General features: G+C 60.4%; 1 protein-coding gene across 1 annotated transcript in view; it reads right to left on the bottom strand.

Annotated features, from left to right (window-relative positions):
* PNPLA6 (patatin like phospholipase domain containing 6) overlaps positions 1-18557 on the bottom strand; it is a 66706-nt gene that overhangs the window by 15971 nt on the left and 32178 nt on the right. The window contains exons 6-24 of the mRNA XM_067544586.1: positions 17218-17315; positions 16677-16817; positions 15203-15362; positions 14756-14836; positions 14006-14134; positions 13833-13913; positions 12720-12870; positions 12261-12344; positions 11775-11881; positions 11116-11307; positions 10426-10503; positions 8592-8797; positions 8094-8225; positions 7339-7462; positions 6591-6704; positions 2230-2305; positions 1663-1803; positions 1515-1578; positions 64-232 (exon numbers count right to left, since the gene is read on the bottom strand). Of these exons, the coding sequence (XP_067400687.1) occupies positions 64-232; positions 1515-1578; positions 1663-1803; positions 2230-2305; positions 6591-6704; positions 7339-7462; positions 8094-8225; positions 8592-8797; positions 10426-10503; positions 11116-11307; positions 11775-11881; positions 12261-12344; positions 12720-12870; positions 13833-13913; positions 14006-14134; positions 14756-14836; positions 15203-15362; positions 16677-16817; positions 17218-17315 (2328 nt within the window). The remainder of the gene's footprint in view (positions 1-63; positions 233-1514; positions 1579-1662; positions 1804-2229; positions 2306-6590; positions 6705-7338; positions 7463-8093; positions 8226-8591; positions 8798-10425; positions 10504-11115; positions 11308-11774; positions 11882-12260; positions 12345-12719; positions 12871-13832; positions 13914-14005; positions 14135-14755; positions 14837-15202; positions 15363-16676; positions 16818-17217; positions 17316-18557) is intronic.

The raw sequence follows: 18557 nt of genomic DNA, 5'->3' as shown, positions 1-18557 counted from the left end.
AGCCCTCCTTGGGCTCGGGATACAGCATCCCCCTGGTCACAGTACACAGGGCCCCAGCCTCACCTTGCCCAGTGCTGGCTCCTGGTCCCCCAGCCCAACAATGAGGATGCAGTCGGCTTGGCGGATGCAGCGCACAGTCCAGGGTGTCAGCGTGCAGTCGGTCTGGTACAACACGATGCGGTGGATGTCCTCCTGCTGTGCCAGCCAGCCCGACAGCCGGTACTCCTGGATGCTGCCAGGGAGGGGATGTCAGTGGGCAGCGCCCAGCCCCGCCCTGTGCCTTCTCCCCATTGCTCCAACCCCCTGCTTCTGGCCCTCTTCCGAGTTCCCACCATGCAGCACCCCCCATTCCCTGATCCCAGGGGGAATCCCTTCTCCAAGCTCCCAGCATAGCTCCCCAGCTGCACGCTGTGACGAAGTGGGGGAGTGGTTTAGGATAGTTTGATGAAGGCTGTGTGCGCCTCAGTTTTCCCTATTTACTGCACTGTTACCAGTGGGGTGGGAGGAAGGGCTGTTTGCTCTCTGGCCAGGCCAAAGAACACAGGTGTGAATGGCTCCTACCTATCTGGGGCTTTATGTCCCACATCAGTGGGACTCTCCAGGAGACAATGGCAAATTCAATTGTCCAGACACGGATCCCTGGCAACCAACGACCCAGAGAGATATGGACTCCGCCACTGCTCAGCATCTCCCCAGCTCGGGAACAGAGGGAGACATTGAGTGTGGGCTGTGGGAAGCCTTTGGGCACACATCTAACTGGGACAAAGAGAGGTCAGAGGGCCAAGGCTTTGGGCTCTGTGCTGACCAGGATGGACTCTGCTGTGTCTTTCTTTTCTCTGCGCTAACCAAGGACTCCTGCGCTGCGTTCCAGTCAACTAATAAACGTATTTGTCTGACAGTGCTGGCTGAGTGTCCCTGCAGGTGCTGGGGGAGGAGGTGCACTGCTCCTGCGATCCTACAAGCCTCCCTAGGGATCGGCCTCGGTTGGACTCACTGAGTGGAGCTCAGGTGTGAAGGAGGGCTGCTGCCAGCCCAGTGGGGGCGGTGAAGCTGTGTGACTTGCCTGGAGGAAGAGTGAGACCCCTGGGGGATCAGGCTCACTGACGGGGGCCTCCCGGAGATTGTCCCAAAGCTGGGGCCAGAGCACTGATCCTATGGATCTGTGACACCACCCTCCCAACAGGGATCCCCTGCTGCCCCCCAGCTACCAGTAGGACACCTCGCCCCAAGCTCCTAATGAGCAGCCCCCCAGCTTCACCCCCCCGCCTGCTCCCAGTGGGGACACCCACCGCCTCCTCCCCATTGCTCCAGCCTGTCTCCTGCTGCACCCCTTTCCTGGAGAGGGCCTTGCTATCAGCCAGCTAGACCCACCCTCTGTGCCCCAATGGCACAAGCTCTATAGCACATCCCTGCAGGCCCCACGGGGAGAGGCCCTTCTATGGGGAGGTGGAGTTGCCCGGCAAGAGAGACCAGGGACTAGGAGCCAGCCCACTGCCACCCAGGCCAGTCCCTACCTGTCCAGTGCGGAGGCGCCCAGCCGGGCTCGGATGATGTCGCTGGTCAGGAGCAGGGTGGGACCTGGAAGAGTGAACGGGAGCGTCAGGCCAGGCCTGCGCCCCGAGCATGGCTGGGGGCAGAGCGAGGCCCTGGCCCCTCACTCACCTATGGCGTTGAGGGCATGCTCCAGCTCCAGCGTGAAGGCTGCCATGGGCACATCGTCGCACACTGGGAGCACAGCCACCGTTGACAGGTTACTGGCGGGGTTGGTCAGCTCCGAGCCGGGGGCCACACCGAGACCGGAGCCTGGGGGGCCAAAGGGGCAGGACAGACTGATTGCGGCGCCCGGAGGGCAAGACGCCCACCGAGCAACCAACCACAGGGCCTGGCCTGGAGCTCTGCCCCATGGTGCCCAGCGCGAGTGCGGAGTGTGTTACACCCCATGCCCACCCCAGCCAGGGAGCCTGGCTCCTCAGCCCCAGCCATAGCAGCTCCTGCTTCCAGTCCCCAGCAGCTCAGCCAGCTGCTCTTCAGGCCTTGGCTGCAGCTGGGGGTTGGGGGAAGCAGGGAAACGCCAACACCAAGCCACCCCCCCACAACATGATGGAGCCACAGCCTGAGCCCTGGCTAGGGACAGGGCCCCACATGGATGCTGTGGCCTCTGTAACCCCAACAGGCTGCACACCTGCTAGGGCAAGCTGCAATTACCCCCCTCCCACTGCCAGCCCCTACCTGGGAAAGGCCCACAGAGCTGCTGTAGGCTTCCGAGGATCTTCTGGCTCAGCAAGTGGATCAGACGGGTCACGACCTGTCAGGAAGAGCAGCCACCCTGCGTCAGAGAAGCGGGGACCTGGGACAAGCATGCAGCACATGGAGAAAGGGGCAGGGCTCGGTCCAGACAGTCCCTCCGGAATTCCAGGGAGGCTCGTGTCTGCCAGCCAACCCCTCAGGGCCCACACGTGGGCGGAAAATGAGTGCCGGGGAGCAGGGCTCAGGTGCCTGCGAGGTTGGGACATGGCACGGGGTGCAGTCTGCCCTGGAGGGGACAGGTGTGAAGCTCTTCCTGCACCCCCGGTGGCTGGTCCCAGAACCACATGCTACTCCCTTGCACTGTGGGACTAAGGAAGGCGATGACCCAGGGAACAGAAGACTGGTGCCCCGCTGCCATGATAAACACTAGAGCTCTCCCTTAATCAGCACAGAGGTCAGACACAGCAGCAGGCTGGCAAACCCAGCACGGGCTGGGCCAAGACACCCTCTGCCCCCTCATGCTTGGAGTCAAGTCACCATGCAGGGGTGACAGCTGAGCAGGTCTACCCCAGATGCCATCCAGGGGATAGCCAGAACTAGAGAACACAGTGAGATTCAGAAACTGTGACCCCCCCCTCCCTCATGAGGGGCATGGCTGCTGCTCCCCTGTGGCCTGGACAGAGGGAATGGCCCCATCCTGCTGTAGAGATAGCCACGCTCAGGCCCTCCATGACCAGTCATCACCCCTGAGAGGGCTTCAACATGGCCCTAGCCTGAGCTCGCTGGGATGCTGGACACGAACATGTTTAGCCAAATCTGGGAACTCGGCGATCGGAAGGGACCATCACCACCTAGCCTGGCCTCCTGCACATTGCAGGTCACAGAACCTCACCCAGCCACTCCTATAAAAATCCCTATCCTCCAGCTGAGTTACTGAAGTCCTCAATCATGGTTTAAAGATCTCAAGTTACAGCGAATCCACCATTTACACTAGTTTAAACCTGTGCCCCACGCTGCAGAGGAAGATGAAAAGCTCCCAGGGTCTCTGCCAATCTGACCCAGGCGAAAATTCCTTCCTGACCCCAAATCGGGCTCAGTTAGACTCTGAGCATGTGGGCAAGACCCAGCAGCCAGACTCCTGGGAAAGAAATGTCTGGAGTAACTCAGAGCCCTCCTCATCTGTGTCCATCACCGGCCATTGGAGAGATTTGTGCCAGCAGTTGCAGATCAGCTACATGCCATTGCAGGCTGTCCCATCAGCCCAACCCCTCCAGAAATTTACCAAGCTCTATCTAGATGCCAGTTGGGATTTTTGCCCCCACGGCTCCCCTTGGGAGGCTGTTCCAGGACTTCACTCCTCTGAAGGTTAGAAACCTTTGCCGAATTTCAAATCTAAACTTCTTGATGGCCAGTTTACATCCATTTATTCTTGTGTCCACATTGGCCCTTAACTTAAGTAACTCCTCCCCCTCCCTGGTATTTATCCCTCTGATGTATTTATAGTGAGCAATCATATCTCCCCTGAGCCTTCTCTTGGTTAGGCTAAACAAGCCAAGTTCTTTGAATCTCCTCTCAGAAGGTAAGTTTTCCATTCCTTGCATCATTCTAATAGTTCTTCCAGCACCTGTTCCAGTTTGAATTCATTTTTTTTAAAACATGGGAGACCAGAACTGCACACAGTATTCCAGATGAGATCTCACCGCACCTTGTACAATGGTACTTCCCTGTCTCTGCTGGAAATATCTTGTCGATGCATCCTAGGACTGCATTAGCCTTTTTCACAGCCACATCACATTGGCGACTCAGTCATCCTGTGATCAACCAATACACCCATGTCTTTCTCTTCCACTGTTGCTTCCAACAGATATGCCCCTGGATTTTAGCAAAAATTCTTGTCCCTAAGTGCATGATCTTGCACTTTCCACTATTAAATTCAATACTATTTCTATTACTCCAGCTTTCAAAGTCATCCAGATCTTCTTGTATGATATTCCAGTCCTCCTCCATATTAATATCTCCCAACTTTGTATCATCTGCAAACATTATTGGCACACTCCCACTTTTTGTGCCAAGGTCAGTAATAAAAGTGTTAAATAAGATTCATCCCAAGACCAATCCCGAGGGAACTCCACTAGTAACCTGCCTCTAGCCTGACAGGTCACCTTTCAGCATGACACATTATAGTCTCCCCTTTAACCAGTTCCTTAGCCACCTTTCAATTCTCATATTAATCCCCATCTTCTCCAACTTAACTAATTATTTTCCATGCGGAACTGTATCAAATGCCTTCCTGAAATCCAGGTAGATTAGCTTACTGTAGTGCCTTTTATAAAAAAAAAAAAAAGACAAAAAGATATCCTTCTCAGGTTGGTCTGGTACAATCTACCTTTTATAAAACCATGTTTTATTTTATCCCAATTACCATTAACCTCAATGTCCTTAACTACTTTCTCTTCCAAAATTTGTTCTAAGACCTTGCATACAACTGAGGTCAAACTAAGAGGCCTGTAGTTACCTGGATCACTTCCCCTCCTCTTTCTTAAAAATAAGTACTATAGTAGTAATTTTCCAGTCAGAGTACAACCCCTGAGTTTACAGTTTTCAGAGGAGTAGCTGTGTTAGTCTGTATACAGCAAAAACAATGAGAGTCCTACAGCACCTTAAAGACAAACACATTTCTGTGGGCATAAGCTTTCGTGGGCTGCAACCCACTTCGTCAGATGCATGAAAAACACGAAAGCTTATGCCTGCAGAAATGTGTTAGTCTTTAAGGTGCTACTGGACTCTCGGTTTTGAGTTTACAGATTAATTAAAAATCCTTGCTATTGGGTTTGCAATATCACGTGCCAGTTCCTTTAACATTCTTGGACAGAGATTATCTGCCGCCTGATTAGTCTCATTAAGCGGTTTGACTTCCACCTCAGATGTGGTAATTCTACTTCCCTATCCTCATTTCCATTAGCCACTCTGCTGCTATCCTTAAACTTCTCATTCCCTTATTAAAAACGGAGGCAAATCATTTGTTTAGGTGTTGGGCCATGTCTCGATTATCTTTAATCTCCACCCCATCTGCAGCGCTTAGCGGGCCCACTTCTTTCCTGGTTTGCTTTTTAATTTAGATGGCGATAGAACCTTTTACAGTTGGTTTTAATTGTCTTTGCATGTCCAGCTCTGCTTGACTTTTGGCAGCTCTCACGTTATCCCTACCCTTCCTGACCTCCAGGAGGCAGCTTTCCATGCTGATCCCTCCCATCTTCCATTCCGTGGAGGCTTTCTGCTTTCTCTGAATCACCTGTCTGAGACGCCTGCTCACCCAGCTTGGTCTGCAACCCTTCCCAATGAATTGTTCCCCCTTGCCTGGGATGGAGGCTTCCAATAGCTTAAGTCAAAGTTGCAGAAACTAATTGCAAGCGTTCTCCACATTCAGATCCTTGAGTCCTTCAGCCCAGCCACTTCCCTAACTAACCAATTCTCTTCCTTTTTTAGTTTGTCTTTAGAAACCAAGGACCCTCGCCGCAGATCTGGTTTTGTTTAACTTCCAGTTAGTTTACGCTGAAGTTGCTCATGCTCACTTGAGCCAAGGTTGTCTCCTACAACCAGCTCCTCTGAGTTCTTCGCTACTCACCAGTACCACATTGAGAACACCATCCTCTCTTGGTGCTTCGGCAAGTATTTGGTGAAGCAATCTCTCAGCTATCCCACCCAGGAAAATCTGGGCCCTACTATTATTAGTTGCACTCGTCCTCCAGTCTATAGTGGGGAAGTTAAAGTCTCCCATAATCACACAATTCCCAGCAGTATTTATTTCATTACAAACACGAAAGAGGTCTCTATCCAGATCCAAATCGGATCCTGGGGCACACCCCAAGCACTAGCTCAGGGAACCTCTGGTAGCTTCTTCCCCAAAGTGATTTGGGCCCCAACAGACTCTGTCTCATCAGTTCCATCACCTCGAATTTCTTCACCGTCTACCTCCTCATTAACATACAATGCGACTCCACCGCCTTTGCCTCTCGTCTGTCCTTCCTGGACAGCACATCCCCTTCATCCCCTGGCAGACAGCACACCTTCTGTTCTCCGGACCAGCTCTGGTGACAGGCCTGTCTGTTCTTCAGAGTAGGGAGTCCCCAATCACATAGACCTGCCTCTTCGTGGTGTTGGTGTGATTCTCCAGCCTTCCTCCTGAGCAGCTTTCACCCCAAGAGGGCAGGGCTCCTGCCTCACCACAGCCATCCTCCACCCCACCACAGCCCACCCTTGTCCCGAGTGCAGCGGGGCCAATGGAGGCACTGAGATGGGCTGTTTCATGCAAGGAGGGGTGGCGCCCACCCTGCCCCTGGTACCTGGGGGTATCTGCGCTTAATGTTGTTCAGCGTGCCCTCAGGCAGCTTGGCCAGCTCTGTGTCTCTCACGGCATGGACAGTGGTGGCTCGGGGCTGTCGGGTCAGGGCTTCCACCTAGAGCAGAGCACACAGGCCAAGTTAGAGACCAGGGAGGGAAGCCCTTCGCCCTCCCAGCCAAGGGCTGCCTGGCACTACAGGGATGTCTCACAATCATCTTAAACAGATGGGGAAACTGAGGCACATGGTGAGGTACAGAACCCAGGAGTCCTGTCTCTGTTCAAGCCCACTAGCCCTCCCTGAGCGGAGAAGAGAATCCAGGGGTCCTGATGCCCATCCCCACCCTCCTCACTTGACCCAGGAGACCGCTCTGCCAGTCCACAATACTAAGCTGAGCCATGTCCCAGGAGCAGCCCGTGCCCAGCTGGAGACCGCAGGTGGGAGCACAAGGGACAGTCACTGGCTGGAGGTGGATGCCACTTGCTGGCAGCAGAGGGTGATGGCCTGCTGAGCATCGAAGCCAGGAGGGTCTGGAGAAGCAGGGAATGGACCCTGTAGCATCTGCTCATCACCATTGCAAACCTAAGGGGACCTGCCTATCCACCCACCAATTAGCGGCAGCCCACCCATCACCCCAGCACTGTCTGCAGAGCCTGGCCCCATCTCCGTGGCAGGAGAGCAAAGAGCAGCAACAGGGCCTGGTCAGGGGGTGACACCCCCCACTCCAACAGTGTCCTGGGAGGAAGCTCACCACTCCAATGAGGTCACCACGGCCGTACTCCCCGACCAGCTCCTTCTTGCCGCTACCTTTCTGGATGACAGAGCGCAGGCGCCCGTTCAGCACGATGTAGGTGCAGTCCGACTTGTCGCCCTGCCTGGGGAGCACATGCAGCAAGCGGTGAGTCCGCCCGCCCCAGGAAGAGCGCCCCCTACAGCCTGGGCTGGGAGCGCATGCAGAGAGTAGGGAGTCTGCCCGCCCCAGGGAAAGCGCCCCCTATGGCCTGGGCTGGGAGCACATGCAGCAAGCGGTGAGTCCGCCCACACCAGGGAGAGCGCCCCCTACGGCCTGGGCTGGGAGCACATGCAGCAAGCAGGGAGTCTGCCCAACCCAGCTGGCACCTGCCCTGAGCAGGGAGCCCCCATCCATAGAGCACCTGGGCTCCTCTCAATTCAACACCTGCAGCCAGGAAACGGTTGAAGTCAGGTCAGCCCGGGTGAAAACCTGAGTCCCATAGAGGGTTCATGGGCACCTGGGCAGTTCTCACCTGGCTGCTCTGGAAGCAGCACAGCTGCTGGCCTGGGCAGCGCCTGCCCAGAGCGCCGGGATGCCTGCATCATTCATGCTGCAGGAGGGGCAAAGGAAGGGGACTGCCCACTAGTGGGGCATGGAAGCGATTAAACACGGCAGGGAGAGTTGGTCCCAGCTGCACCCTGGGCCAGGTGGAGAAGCTGGGGTTCTCCCGTAATCAGGGTCTCCCAGTACATCCCTGTACAGGCCTCACTCACCTGTACAAGGCCCGCCCAGCCTCCACTGCCATCCAGTCGATGGCAAAGTCCATCTGGCGCACGAACGGGGACATGCGGGCGGCCACGGTATGGGCGACACTCAGCACCACACTGGGCTGCTCCCGCATGATCCTGGGGAGAGAGCGGGTGGCTCGTAAGGGCACAGGTGGCCCTTTGCTGCCATGGAGAGCTGCTGGCTGCAGCTGCCCCAGACCTGAGTCTGCCCACCTCCTCCGAAACACAGCCAGCCAAGAAAACATGGCACCAGAGTAGGCCACAGCCCGCAATGTGAGAATCCAGCCCCACGCAACGGGTGTCTGATTAGAGGCCTGGCGCCTTTCCCCTCTAGGGGACGCTGGCCCCAATCCAGCCCCAGGACAGGGCTGCCAGCCTGGGCAGAAGTGGGATGGCAGGTGGGCAGAGCCTGCCCGGTGGCACTGGGAGGAGCTGCCCAGAGCCCCACCCCACAGGGAGAGGAGGGGGAAGGGGGACACTGACTCGTAGAAGTCCGACTTGGAGATCTTGAGGAAGGTGCAGTCGCGGTTGGCCTTGATGGTGAAGATGAGGGGCTCCCCTGTGAGCACCGCCAGCTGGCCCACCATCTCCCCAGGCTGCGTCAGGAACAGGCACACATCCTCCGCTTTGTCGATCATGCGCTGGTAGATGTGCAGGCAGCCCCACAGCACGAAGTGAAGGCTGACGTCCTATGCAGGGGGCCAGGAGTGGGGGAGAGGAAAGAGGAATGTCAGCTCTGGTGCCAAGAGGACAGGCAGGACTGCCCCAGGGTGAGCGCCCACAGACAGGCTCCCTGGGGTCATGGGGGACAGCCTGCAGCACCCACAGAGTCTGAGCCCTCTGGGGCCTCCGCACTAACCAGAGCCCTGCATAAATTCCACCCCCAGCTCCACGGCAGCCAACCTCTCCTCCCCACCCGGCAGGGCCCAGTCCTGCTGTGCAGGGGTTTAACGTTCCCTAGGCTGGCTCCCAGCACCCGGATGTGCACTTGGCGCTGGGGGCTGCCGTCCCCGCTGGGAGGAGGAGGGGCGCACAGGGAAGAAGCCTCATCTAGGCTCTGGCCAGGGCACTGTAAGGAGCTAATGGGGGGGTGGGTGCTCGGGGCAGGGCACTGGGGGCAATGGCGTCTGGCTCAGTTTGGTAGGAGCCGCAGGGAAGGCTCCCACGCCCCATGGGGAGAGGGCAGAGAGGGTCTGGGGGAATTGCACTCCAGTGCCCTTCCTGCCGAGTCCCTCCTTGCGGAGGTCAGAGGCCGAGGGGGACGCTGGCAGACAGGTGCCAGCTGATGCCAAGGCCCAGGGTTAGAGCGGACGTTGAGCTGATCAGAGTGCATTTCGACTGGCTGCAATGCTCGGCGGAAGCTGCGTGTGCTGAGCTCATGTCTCACATCTGGAGCCCACGGCAGAACATCACGAGCGTTTGCAGCCTCAGCCTTGAGCTGCACAACTCCCCCCACGGGGAAGCAGCATTAACTAGCGGGAAGTGCCGGGGCTGCCTGCACAAAGGCCCACTGAGCCATCGGGAACGGCAACGGACAAAGACTTCCTTGTTCCCCCTCCCCCGCCAGGCACCGACACTTGCTCCGTCAGGTTGAACTCTGGGGAACAGGAATAAAAACGCCAGGCAAGATTCCTTGTCGTTAGCAAGGGGGCTCCGAGCAGCTTAGGCTGGGTTAGCCGTAAAGGACGTAGACAGCTTGCACATTGCAGCAGCCTGAGACCTTACTGGGCCACATCTGGGTTTGTCTGGTTACCGGATTTAACCCTCTCAATAACGCGTTGCTTTCTCCTAGTTAACAAATCTTGAATTGGCTACAAGTGTCGTCTTTGGTGAGAGCTCGGAGGTACAACGGACCCGGGGTAAGCGACTGGTCCTCTGGGACGGAGAGTAACCGGACTCCTGTTGTGGGTTTTGGTCTGTCACAAAGGCAGGCATGCGGGGGAGCGAGACAGGTCGGCGGGTCTGTGACAGTTATGGGGCTGGAGCAGTTCCTTTGGTTCATGAAATCTCTTTCGAGAGCACACAGCCAGTTTGAGGTTTGTGCCCTGGTTTGCAACAATCTGCCCAGAGGCTGGCACTCACCTTCGTGAGCCACTCCAGACAGCCCCACTGCCCTGCCCCTTGTGCAGTCATCAGCACCAGTGCAGAGTGGGCGAGATGCCCCCACCCCCAGCAGGCAGTATGTCTCGCCCGCTCCGCGCCGGGGCGGCTGCAGGGAAGGGGGACCAGGCCCCAGCTTCCACAAAACAATGGCAGCACCAGCGCAGAGCACCTGCTACTGTGGTGTCCTCCTGGGCTGCCGGGCACCGACACCTACCTGGTCCCCCTGGCGGGCGATGACCGTCCCGGCCTTGGCGTGGTGCAGCAGCACCCGGTTGTTGAGAAGGGAGGGATCCTGTGGGGAGAGCAGCCGTGAGGGACCCGGCAGAGCACACTGCAACGGGGCGGCCAGGGAGGGGCTGCCAGGCAGCGCTGGCAGTACTGCCCTGGTACTCCTGCTCCCAGCTTCGTGCCTGCTGCCTCGACCAGGCGCTGCACAGAGCTGCCCCCCCATGGGAGAGGCTTCGGGAGTCCCAGGTTCCCCCCAGACCAATGCTGGGGCCTGCCCTCCAGTCCTTCCCAAACCCTGTGCTGGCCAGATGGCTTAGCCAGCCCCTCCAGGGCTTAGGAGCTCCCAGCACGGACAGGACAGCCCAGTCCTCCCCTCTGGGAGCCAGCTCTCCATCCTGCCCTGGGCCTCCTCCCCCAGAGGCTGAGAGGTACGGAGCCAGGACACACCAGCTCAGCTCCTCCACAGAGCCTGTGCACAGGATCCCCCCCCAGGGCCGACTGGCCATGGCCTGGCTGACCCATGGCTCTGGAGGTGGGAGAACAGACTGCATGAGGGCCCCCTACCCCAGGTGCAGCTGGAGCTTCCCTGCTGTCCTCCAGGCAGAGCCTAGGGAGTTACCCTGCCCTGCCCCCTCTTCCCTGGGGATCCCCCCTGCACCCCTTCCTGTCCCTTCACCTCGATCTTCATGAGCTTCACCAGCTCCTGCTTGGCAGCCTCGAAGATGGCACTGGTCTGGCGGCCCTGGTAAGGCCCAAAGGGGCAGGCGCCGCCGGCCGAGTCGTCCTCGCAGTAGTTGTAGTGGTAGGTTCCGGACGGCAGCTCCTCCACCATCACTGCCCTGCACTCCTTGGGCTCATGGGAGACAGACTGGAGCGACGAGGGAGGACAGCTCAGTGCTGCAGGGACGCCCTGCCACAGCCACTGCCCAGACCCCAGCGGGCCCCTCTCCATCCCTTGCAGTGACTCAGTCCTGTCCGGGCCTTTGCCAGCTGCCACCCCCCTCACTGCTGCCCTGTGCCCGGATGCCCAACCCCCCACACTGGGATGCGGGCACCCCCAAGGAAAGCTGCCCTGGGGGGCAGCACCCAGGCTGTTTTTACTCCCCACAGAAGTGTGCGCCTGCTGCAGGCTGCCCAACTCTGTACTGCCCTGGGCAAGAGAATGGGATGGAGCAGGCTCAGGCCATAGGCTGCCCTCCCTCCGCCACAGGCACTGTGCCCTCACACCCCTTTGTGCAGCGCCTCTGCCCCAGGCCAGGCCCCAGTGGGCACTTTGTGATGGGGAGGGAGTGCCCCAGCTCTGCCACAGTCAGAGAAGCGTGTGCCAGGACCTACCCGGGAGAAGGAGGCCATGGCGCCCGTGCTCTCCTCCTGCAGAGACACAGAGATCCTGCCGCGCTCGTAGGCCATGTCGAAGTCTGAGCGGGGGCCCTTCTGGAGGCCTGCACAGGAGAGAGGCCAGGGCAGCCCTCACCGCAGGGCCAGAGTGCTCGCCCCTGCCCCCGGGGCACCAGCACAGAGGGCTCTGCCCAGACCAGGCTGCTCAGTGCTTAGCCCAGCGCTCCTCCTCTGACCCCCGGCCTTCCTCCATTGCTATGCCCCAGGACTCCCATTCCTGGCAGCACGTCTCAGACCCCTTCGCCTGCCCCGGCCATTGGCACCGGCAGACGCTGGGCTCTCTCCAGCTGGTCCCAACCCCCAGAGTGCCAGAGCCTGCATCCCGCAGTCTAACCCCACCCCCCACAGCTCAATGGGGGCAGCAACTTCAGCTGACAATGGCCAGGCAGCAGCCAACCCCACAGCAAGGGGAATGCCACATACCTGAGATATCAACTGGCATGGAGATGCAGCGGCTCAGCAGTGGCGCAGCAGAGGGCTCCAGGGACCCCAGCTTCAGCTGATCAGCTGTGGGAGTGACAGACACGCCCCGTTACCCTGGTACAGAGAGCACCCAGTGCCCAGCGCATCCCCTGCCCTGGGTCTGGCCCTGCAGCCAGGTCATCTTCAGGGGCTTGGACCAGAGTCACTGCACGACTGTTGTCTGTTGTGGCATATAGAGGGCGGTGACTAGTTCCACGCAAGGGGAGTGCCAGGGGCAGGCAGCGCAGCGTGCCCCCTCGAGCCCCCCACCCCAATCCCTGCAGCACAGCACCTCCCACTGAGTCCCTCTGCAGCACCCTGGGCTTCTTCCTCCCTTGTCCGGTCTGTGCCCAGCTCGGGGGGAAGGGGGGGCGGCGGCACAGCTGCAGGGTTCCCCTACCTGAGCTGGGCGACCCTTACCCAGGTCCTTGGGGCTGGCATCTGGCTGCCTCCCAGCACTCTCCTTGTGGTCATCGATGGAGGAGACGCTGATGACACGCTTGCTGTGTCTGACGGGGCTGGTACGCGATGCGTGGCTGGGCTGGGGGAAGAGCCGCAGCGGCTGCATCTCCTGCCACAGACACAGCCAGCATCAGCAGCAGGCCAGGCTGGGCAGTGCCAGCCTGGGGACCAGCCACACACCACAGCTCCAGGCCAGGAGGGGCCCTTCAGAGCATCTTGTCTGACCTCCTGCATCACACAGACTGCAACAACTCCTGCAGCGAGTCCTGCCCCTGCCCCAGAGCAGAGCTGGGGGACAGACAGCAGGACAGGGAGGGGGACAGCTTGGCTGATGGCCGAAGAGGGGACCATGCTCCCCGCCAGCAGCCACTTGTTTGGAGGTGACCCGTGTCCCCAGAGCCATGTAATGTGGGAAGGACCAGATGTGCCACTCTGGCCAGGGAGGGTGCAGAGCCTGGCTCAGCCTGGAGCACCACGTGCTGCCACCACATGACAGGACCCAGCAAAGCCCTGCTCCCGGCTGCTGGGGACCTGACTCCCTGACAGCTGGGCCGCAGGGCAGTGACCCATCTGAACACTGGGCTGGCTCCTCCGGCATCAGGGGACGGACCCTGCTTTTCCCAGAGGCCTTGGCTCCATCGGGAGCTGGGTGGGAACGCTGCTCCAGCAGCCAGGGTGGACGGCAGAGCAGGGCTGTGCCACAGGGATGGTGCAGGATTCGCCACCTCCCCAGAGAAACCAGGCCTGGAGTTAAGGCCTCTTGCAGTGACTCACGGCCAGCAGGGGGCACCCTACATGCCCTGAGCCGTCCCTGCTGCACAGGGATCCCCCCACATGCAGACACAGGGGGCTTTGCTCAGGGTTCTCGCGCTCTGTCCCCTCCCCAGCCCCAGCCGGGTGCCAGCCTCCAGCCCCGCCAGTGGGACCTGGGTTTGGACTGGCCCAGACTGCAATGGGCAGGAGGCAGGGGGATGGGCTGCATGCAGGTTCTGGTGCAAGGAGCAAGACCCACCATGCCACGGGGGGTGGAGCTGGGTGTGGGGAGCTCAGGGGGCAGGACCGCTCACTCACATGGCTGAAGAGCTCGTTGGTCAGCCCCAGGTAGTTGTGCAGGGCCAGGAAGGTGACTCGCTGCAGCCGCACCATGATGATCTGGAATTGAAGGGGGGAATCTGAGCATGGGGCACCAGGCCAGTGGCAGGAGGGGGGGTGGGACGTGGGACGCGGGCTGAGGCTGCACTCACCTGAACCACCCGCACCAGGCTCTCCGGGTACTTTTCAAAGACAGCAGAGAAGGCCTCGACTGGCAGCCGTAGCACTGTGGAGTCCTCGCCCGCCCGTGCAGACACCGTCCGGTACGGCCGCTGATGCCCCTGTGTGAGAACCGGGTGCCCATGGGTCTCTGCACCAGGGCTGGGGCACCCCCCTCCTTCTCCTGCAAGTCGAGTAGCCTACCAGCGGGGGCACCGCCAAGGACAGCCAGGGATCCAGGGGCTACCCCATGGCTTCCGGTCGAGGGGGCCAGAGGGCAGCCCACAGCCACATTCACACCCACCCAGCAGGCAGGACTGGAGCAGCCAGCCAAGGTCCAGACCCAGGCCCTGCGGCATTGCCAGGCCCTGCGGAGGGAAGAATAATCTCCTCTAGACCTCGGGTGGGGCAAGATGGCAAGCCCAGGGCAGGGCAATGGCGGCATCTCACTACCTGGGACCCAGGCTGCAAACCCACCACAGGGGATGGGGGGGCCCAATGGGCTCAGCACAAACACACCCCACATCGCCCCACCCGGATTTGTCCTCCCATTAGTCTCCTAGGAGAGCAGAGGATGCAGGCTGGGCTTGCGGGGCACACACGGAACTGGGGGGAGCCCCAGGCTGGGCAGCAGGGGGCTGCAGGTCACTCAAAGAGCTGAACTATTCACTGCAGCACCAGGGGGCGGGAATGGCGGGATGGGGCCAGCTGGCCAACACGGGGTGAAGAGGCAGGGCTGGTACCGTGATGACGTCCAGAATACTGAGCAGACTGTGCACGCTGTCCCCGGGGAACACCTCCTTCACCAGGGTCTCCTTCCCGTCCTGCAACACAGCCACACCCTCCTTAGGGAGCCATCACCCACCCGCCTCATCCCCGCCACCCAGAACTTGCTTGGCACTGGGGCTGGGGCTTTCTGCTCCATGAGTTGCTCCCCAGAAGGGAGCAGCCCTAAGGAAGCCTCTATGCCAACAGCCACAGCGATCCCGACGGGCAGGGCTGCTTGGCAGCGGGCCTCTGCCCAGCACCAGATTCCCCCATTGCCTCCCATGTGCCCCTCTGCCCCAAGGTGCCCCCAGTTGCCAGGGACCAGCCTGCTAAAAGGTGCAGAGGGCTGGGGCCACAGATGGCTTGGGGGAGGAGGGGCGTGGGTGGCTGCGGGGGCAGGTGGGCTGGGACATGCCCCTCACCTGCTCACTCAGGAACAGCTCCAACTTGCCATCCTGCAAGACATAGATGCTGGTGTCAGGCTGGCCGGGCCGGAAGACGTACTCGCCCTGCTGGAACTGCTGGAAGATCATGTGCTTGCAGAGCTCCAGGAACAGCGGCTTCTCAAAATGGCCGAGCACCCTGCAAGGAAGGGCGGGTCACGGCAGGAATCTCAGGGCAGGGACTTGGAGATCAGGACAGCAGCCCAAGCTCCTGCATCCCGTGGGCCAGAGTCCAAACCCTGCGTGCTGCCCCATGTGCCTATCCGGGCGAGAGCCCTGCACAGAGAGATGCCAACAGGAGGCAAGCCCCGAACTGTGCCAGTCCGGCGAGGCTCCTGTATCTGAGGCCCTGAGTCTGATGCTCTGCCCCTGCGCCACGGCTCTCCCGGCGCCCGAGGATCCTGTGCCCTGCCTGCCAGCCCCTGCTCCGAACAGCTGGACTCCCAGCGTTCCCATCCCCTCCAGCGCCCCCACGCCAGCCCCTGGGGAGAATGGCCAGGGGTGGAGCCCGGCGCACAGGCAGGGGCAGGCAGCTCCCTTCAAGCACCCCACAGACCCACCCAGGAGAGAGCTCGTCTCCGTCCCCTGCCTGGGAGTGAGGGTCCCAGGGCAAGGGCTCCCCCAGGAGCCCAGCCAGGCCCTGGGTCATCTGGCTGGAATCCCAGCACGCTGGGCTCTGCCAGTCGTGTGCACACATGGGGGAGCAGGAGCAGCCCTGGAGTCTCCATTGCCACTACCCTGCTCCAGGACCCCAGCGCCCACAGACTGCTGCTGACGCAGCGGAGTTCTGTGCCCGATCCCAAACACAGCCTGGCTGACGCAACAGACCCACAGCGACACTGCACCGACCCTGCCAGGACTAACGCTGTGCTGGGTGCCACCACGAGCCCGCAAGGGCAGCGCCCAGCATTTGTTCTCAGCCGGCAGCCCCTGGGGAGCACTGGCTCTGTATCAGCCAAGAGGGAAGAGTGCCTCCTGCTGGAGAACCAGGCCACCATTCCTGCAGCTCGAGCGCTCGGCAGCTCTCCCTTGGCAGACCCAGCGCAGCTTAGACCAGTGGTTCTCAACCTGTGGGCCCCCGACCCCTGGGGGTCCACAGACTGTGTCTGAGGGGACCACGAAAGACAGACTGAAAGCTGAATTCTGTTCCGTCAGCTATCTACACAGACAAGAGATCTCCAAAGGGGCGCACCTCCATTCTAACTATTGGGGTACACCAATGAAAAGAGAGCGAGACCCACTGGACTAGACGACCTGACAGGCCCAGAGCTGCCGCTTGTCCAGGTTTTTCCAGGACCATCCCTTTTTTGAGGCAGCCGTACCGGGAAATCAGTCAGAGGGTGCTCAGGACACGGCCAGCCGGCCAGGCTCAGGATCCTCCCAGCTCAAGCCTGCTCACAGGGAGGGCAAACGTGGCTGTGGCTGACCTGGGCCCGGCACCCAGCGCACTCACCGGACATTCTTCAGCATGTACAGCACCTCGGAGGGCAGGTGGGAGTTGGCCACGTCAAACTCAGTCAGATCCGCTTCCAGCACGGAGGGCGGCGGCTCCTTCAGCTGCAGGATGGGCAGCTCCTTCTTGATGCGCAGGATCCTGGGCACGGGGCAGACGGGAGGGGATAGACAGGGCCAAGCAGAGAGCCGCCCGCATGGGCAGATTCCCCTCCCCCCCGGGCAAGAGAATCTGCAGCCAGGAGGCAGGACTCCTTCCTGAGCCGGTGCATGCCCACCTGCCAGGAGCCTGCAGCCCAAGGGCCCCACCCAGGGTGTCAAGCAGCACCATGACGCAGGTGCCATCAGCTGCCCTGGGGGGGGTTCTCCAGGCCAGGGTCTGGGCTGGGCTGCAGCTGCTTTGCAGAGCAAGGAGAGGTGAGTGAGTGCACACCACACACTCCTGCAGCAGGGCAGGGAACCCGGGTGCCACCCCATCCCCATGGCAGGGCTGGGCCCGCACCAGTCGGCTCACACCCTGCAGGGGGAGGGAGGCAGCTTACTTTTTGGCAATGTTCAACATCTTGAGCTTCTTCTTCATGCGGGGCCGGGAGGTGCTGGAGATGGTCGTGTCCACAAGGGAGGAGGTGGACTGGGACACCTGCAGAGACAGCCCAGGTGAGCCATGAGCCATGCCCGCGGACAGCGCCCGCTGGAGCCAGTTGCCTGGGCGAGGGGAGTCAGCACTCAGCCAGCTATAGGCTGCCAGCAAGCCAGGCACGAGACACTGCAGCTAGCCCAGCCAGACCCCACGATCCCTGGCACCATGTGCCTGGCTCTGTGCCCGCAATGGGGAGTCCTTATGGAACTGGCCTTCTCTGCAAGTCACCCCACCAGCACCAGTCCTCCAAACTTGTGGGGAACAGCTGAGCTCCTGGTGCCTGCTTCCCTGTCCCCCTGAATCCTCACAGCCAGGTGAGTCCCCCCACCCCACCCCACCCCCAGTGCTTGGCCTGGGCCTGAGGCCTCAGGGAAGCCCAGCCCCCTGCTGCCCCACCCCAAGCCACTCAGCGATCAGCACAGTGGGGGGCCGCTTAACAGGGCTCCTCCTCACGAGGCAGGGTCCTGCTCACATCTCCGGGATTAGTGACCCCACAGGACCCTCCCTAGACCCAGGCTCTGGCAGAGCGAGTGGCCACTGTACACCAGCTCCTGGTAATCTGACCCAGCTGGGGCTGCAGCATCTCCTCCCAAGGAGCCCCTCTCCCTCCACTGCTCCTAGCTGGAGTTCAGCCCCCCCGGCTTCCTGCAGAGAGAACCAGCCCCAGGAGACCCGCTCCTGCACCCCAAACCACCTCAAAGACCCCCACCCCCAACCTAGGCCAGCACTGCCCCCCACCTCACCTCCCAGGTAGGGGTGAAGCAGGTGGGGGGAGCAGGGAGAAGAGGGGCTGGCAGAGGGGCTAGTGTGATGTTAGTGCTTTGCAAACATCCTCTCCACCTTGCAGCAGGGGCCTGGATGGGTCCTGATCACCAGCCAGATTGTCCCCTCGGGCCAGGCTTCTGGGGCCTGGCATGCTGAGCTGCCCCTCCCTCCGAGCAGGGCACAGCCCTGGCTGCCTGGGCAGACAGCCACGTTCCCTGCCCCGCCTACTGCTGTTGCTTAGTGCAGCGTGACAAAGGCAGGAATCCTCCACTGTGTCTATCAGCTGTCTGCATCCTCCTGCACCTAGCTCCTTGGAGCAGAGATGGCTCCTACAGCAGCTGGGCTCCAGGGAGGCCTGGCGTTGGTCAGCCTGAACTCGCTCTTCACGTCTGCATCTCTGTGCCAGGCTCGGCTCTCTCACAGCCTGTGTGCCAGCTGACTAACAGACCCTCCCCTTGCCTTGAAAGCCTGTCTGGA

This window comes from Emydura macquarii, unplaced genomic scaffold (assembly GCF_026122565.2).
Source record: "Emydura macquarii macquarii isolate MOO-44397 ecotype Brisbane River unplaced genomic scaffold, CSIRO-AGI_Emac_v2 contig_1002, whole genome shotgun sequence".
NCBI classification, from domain to species: domain Eukaryota; kingdom Metazoa; phylum Chordata; order Testudines; family Chelidae; genus Emydura; species Emydura macquarii.
The sequence above is the reverse complement of the archived record's forward strand: the minus strand, read 5'-3'. Positions and strand labels throughout refer to the sequence as shown.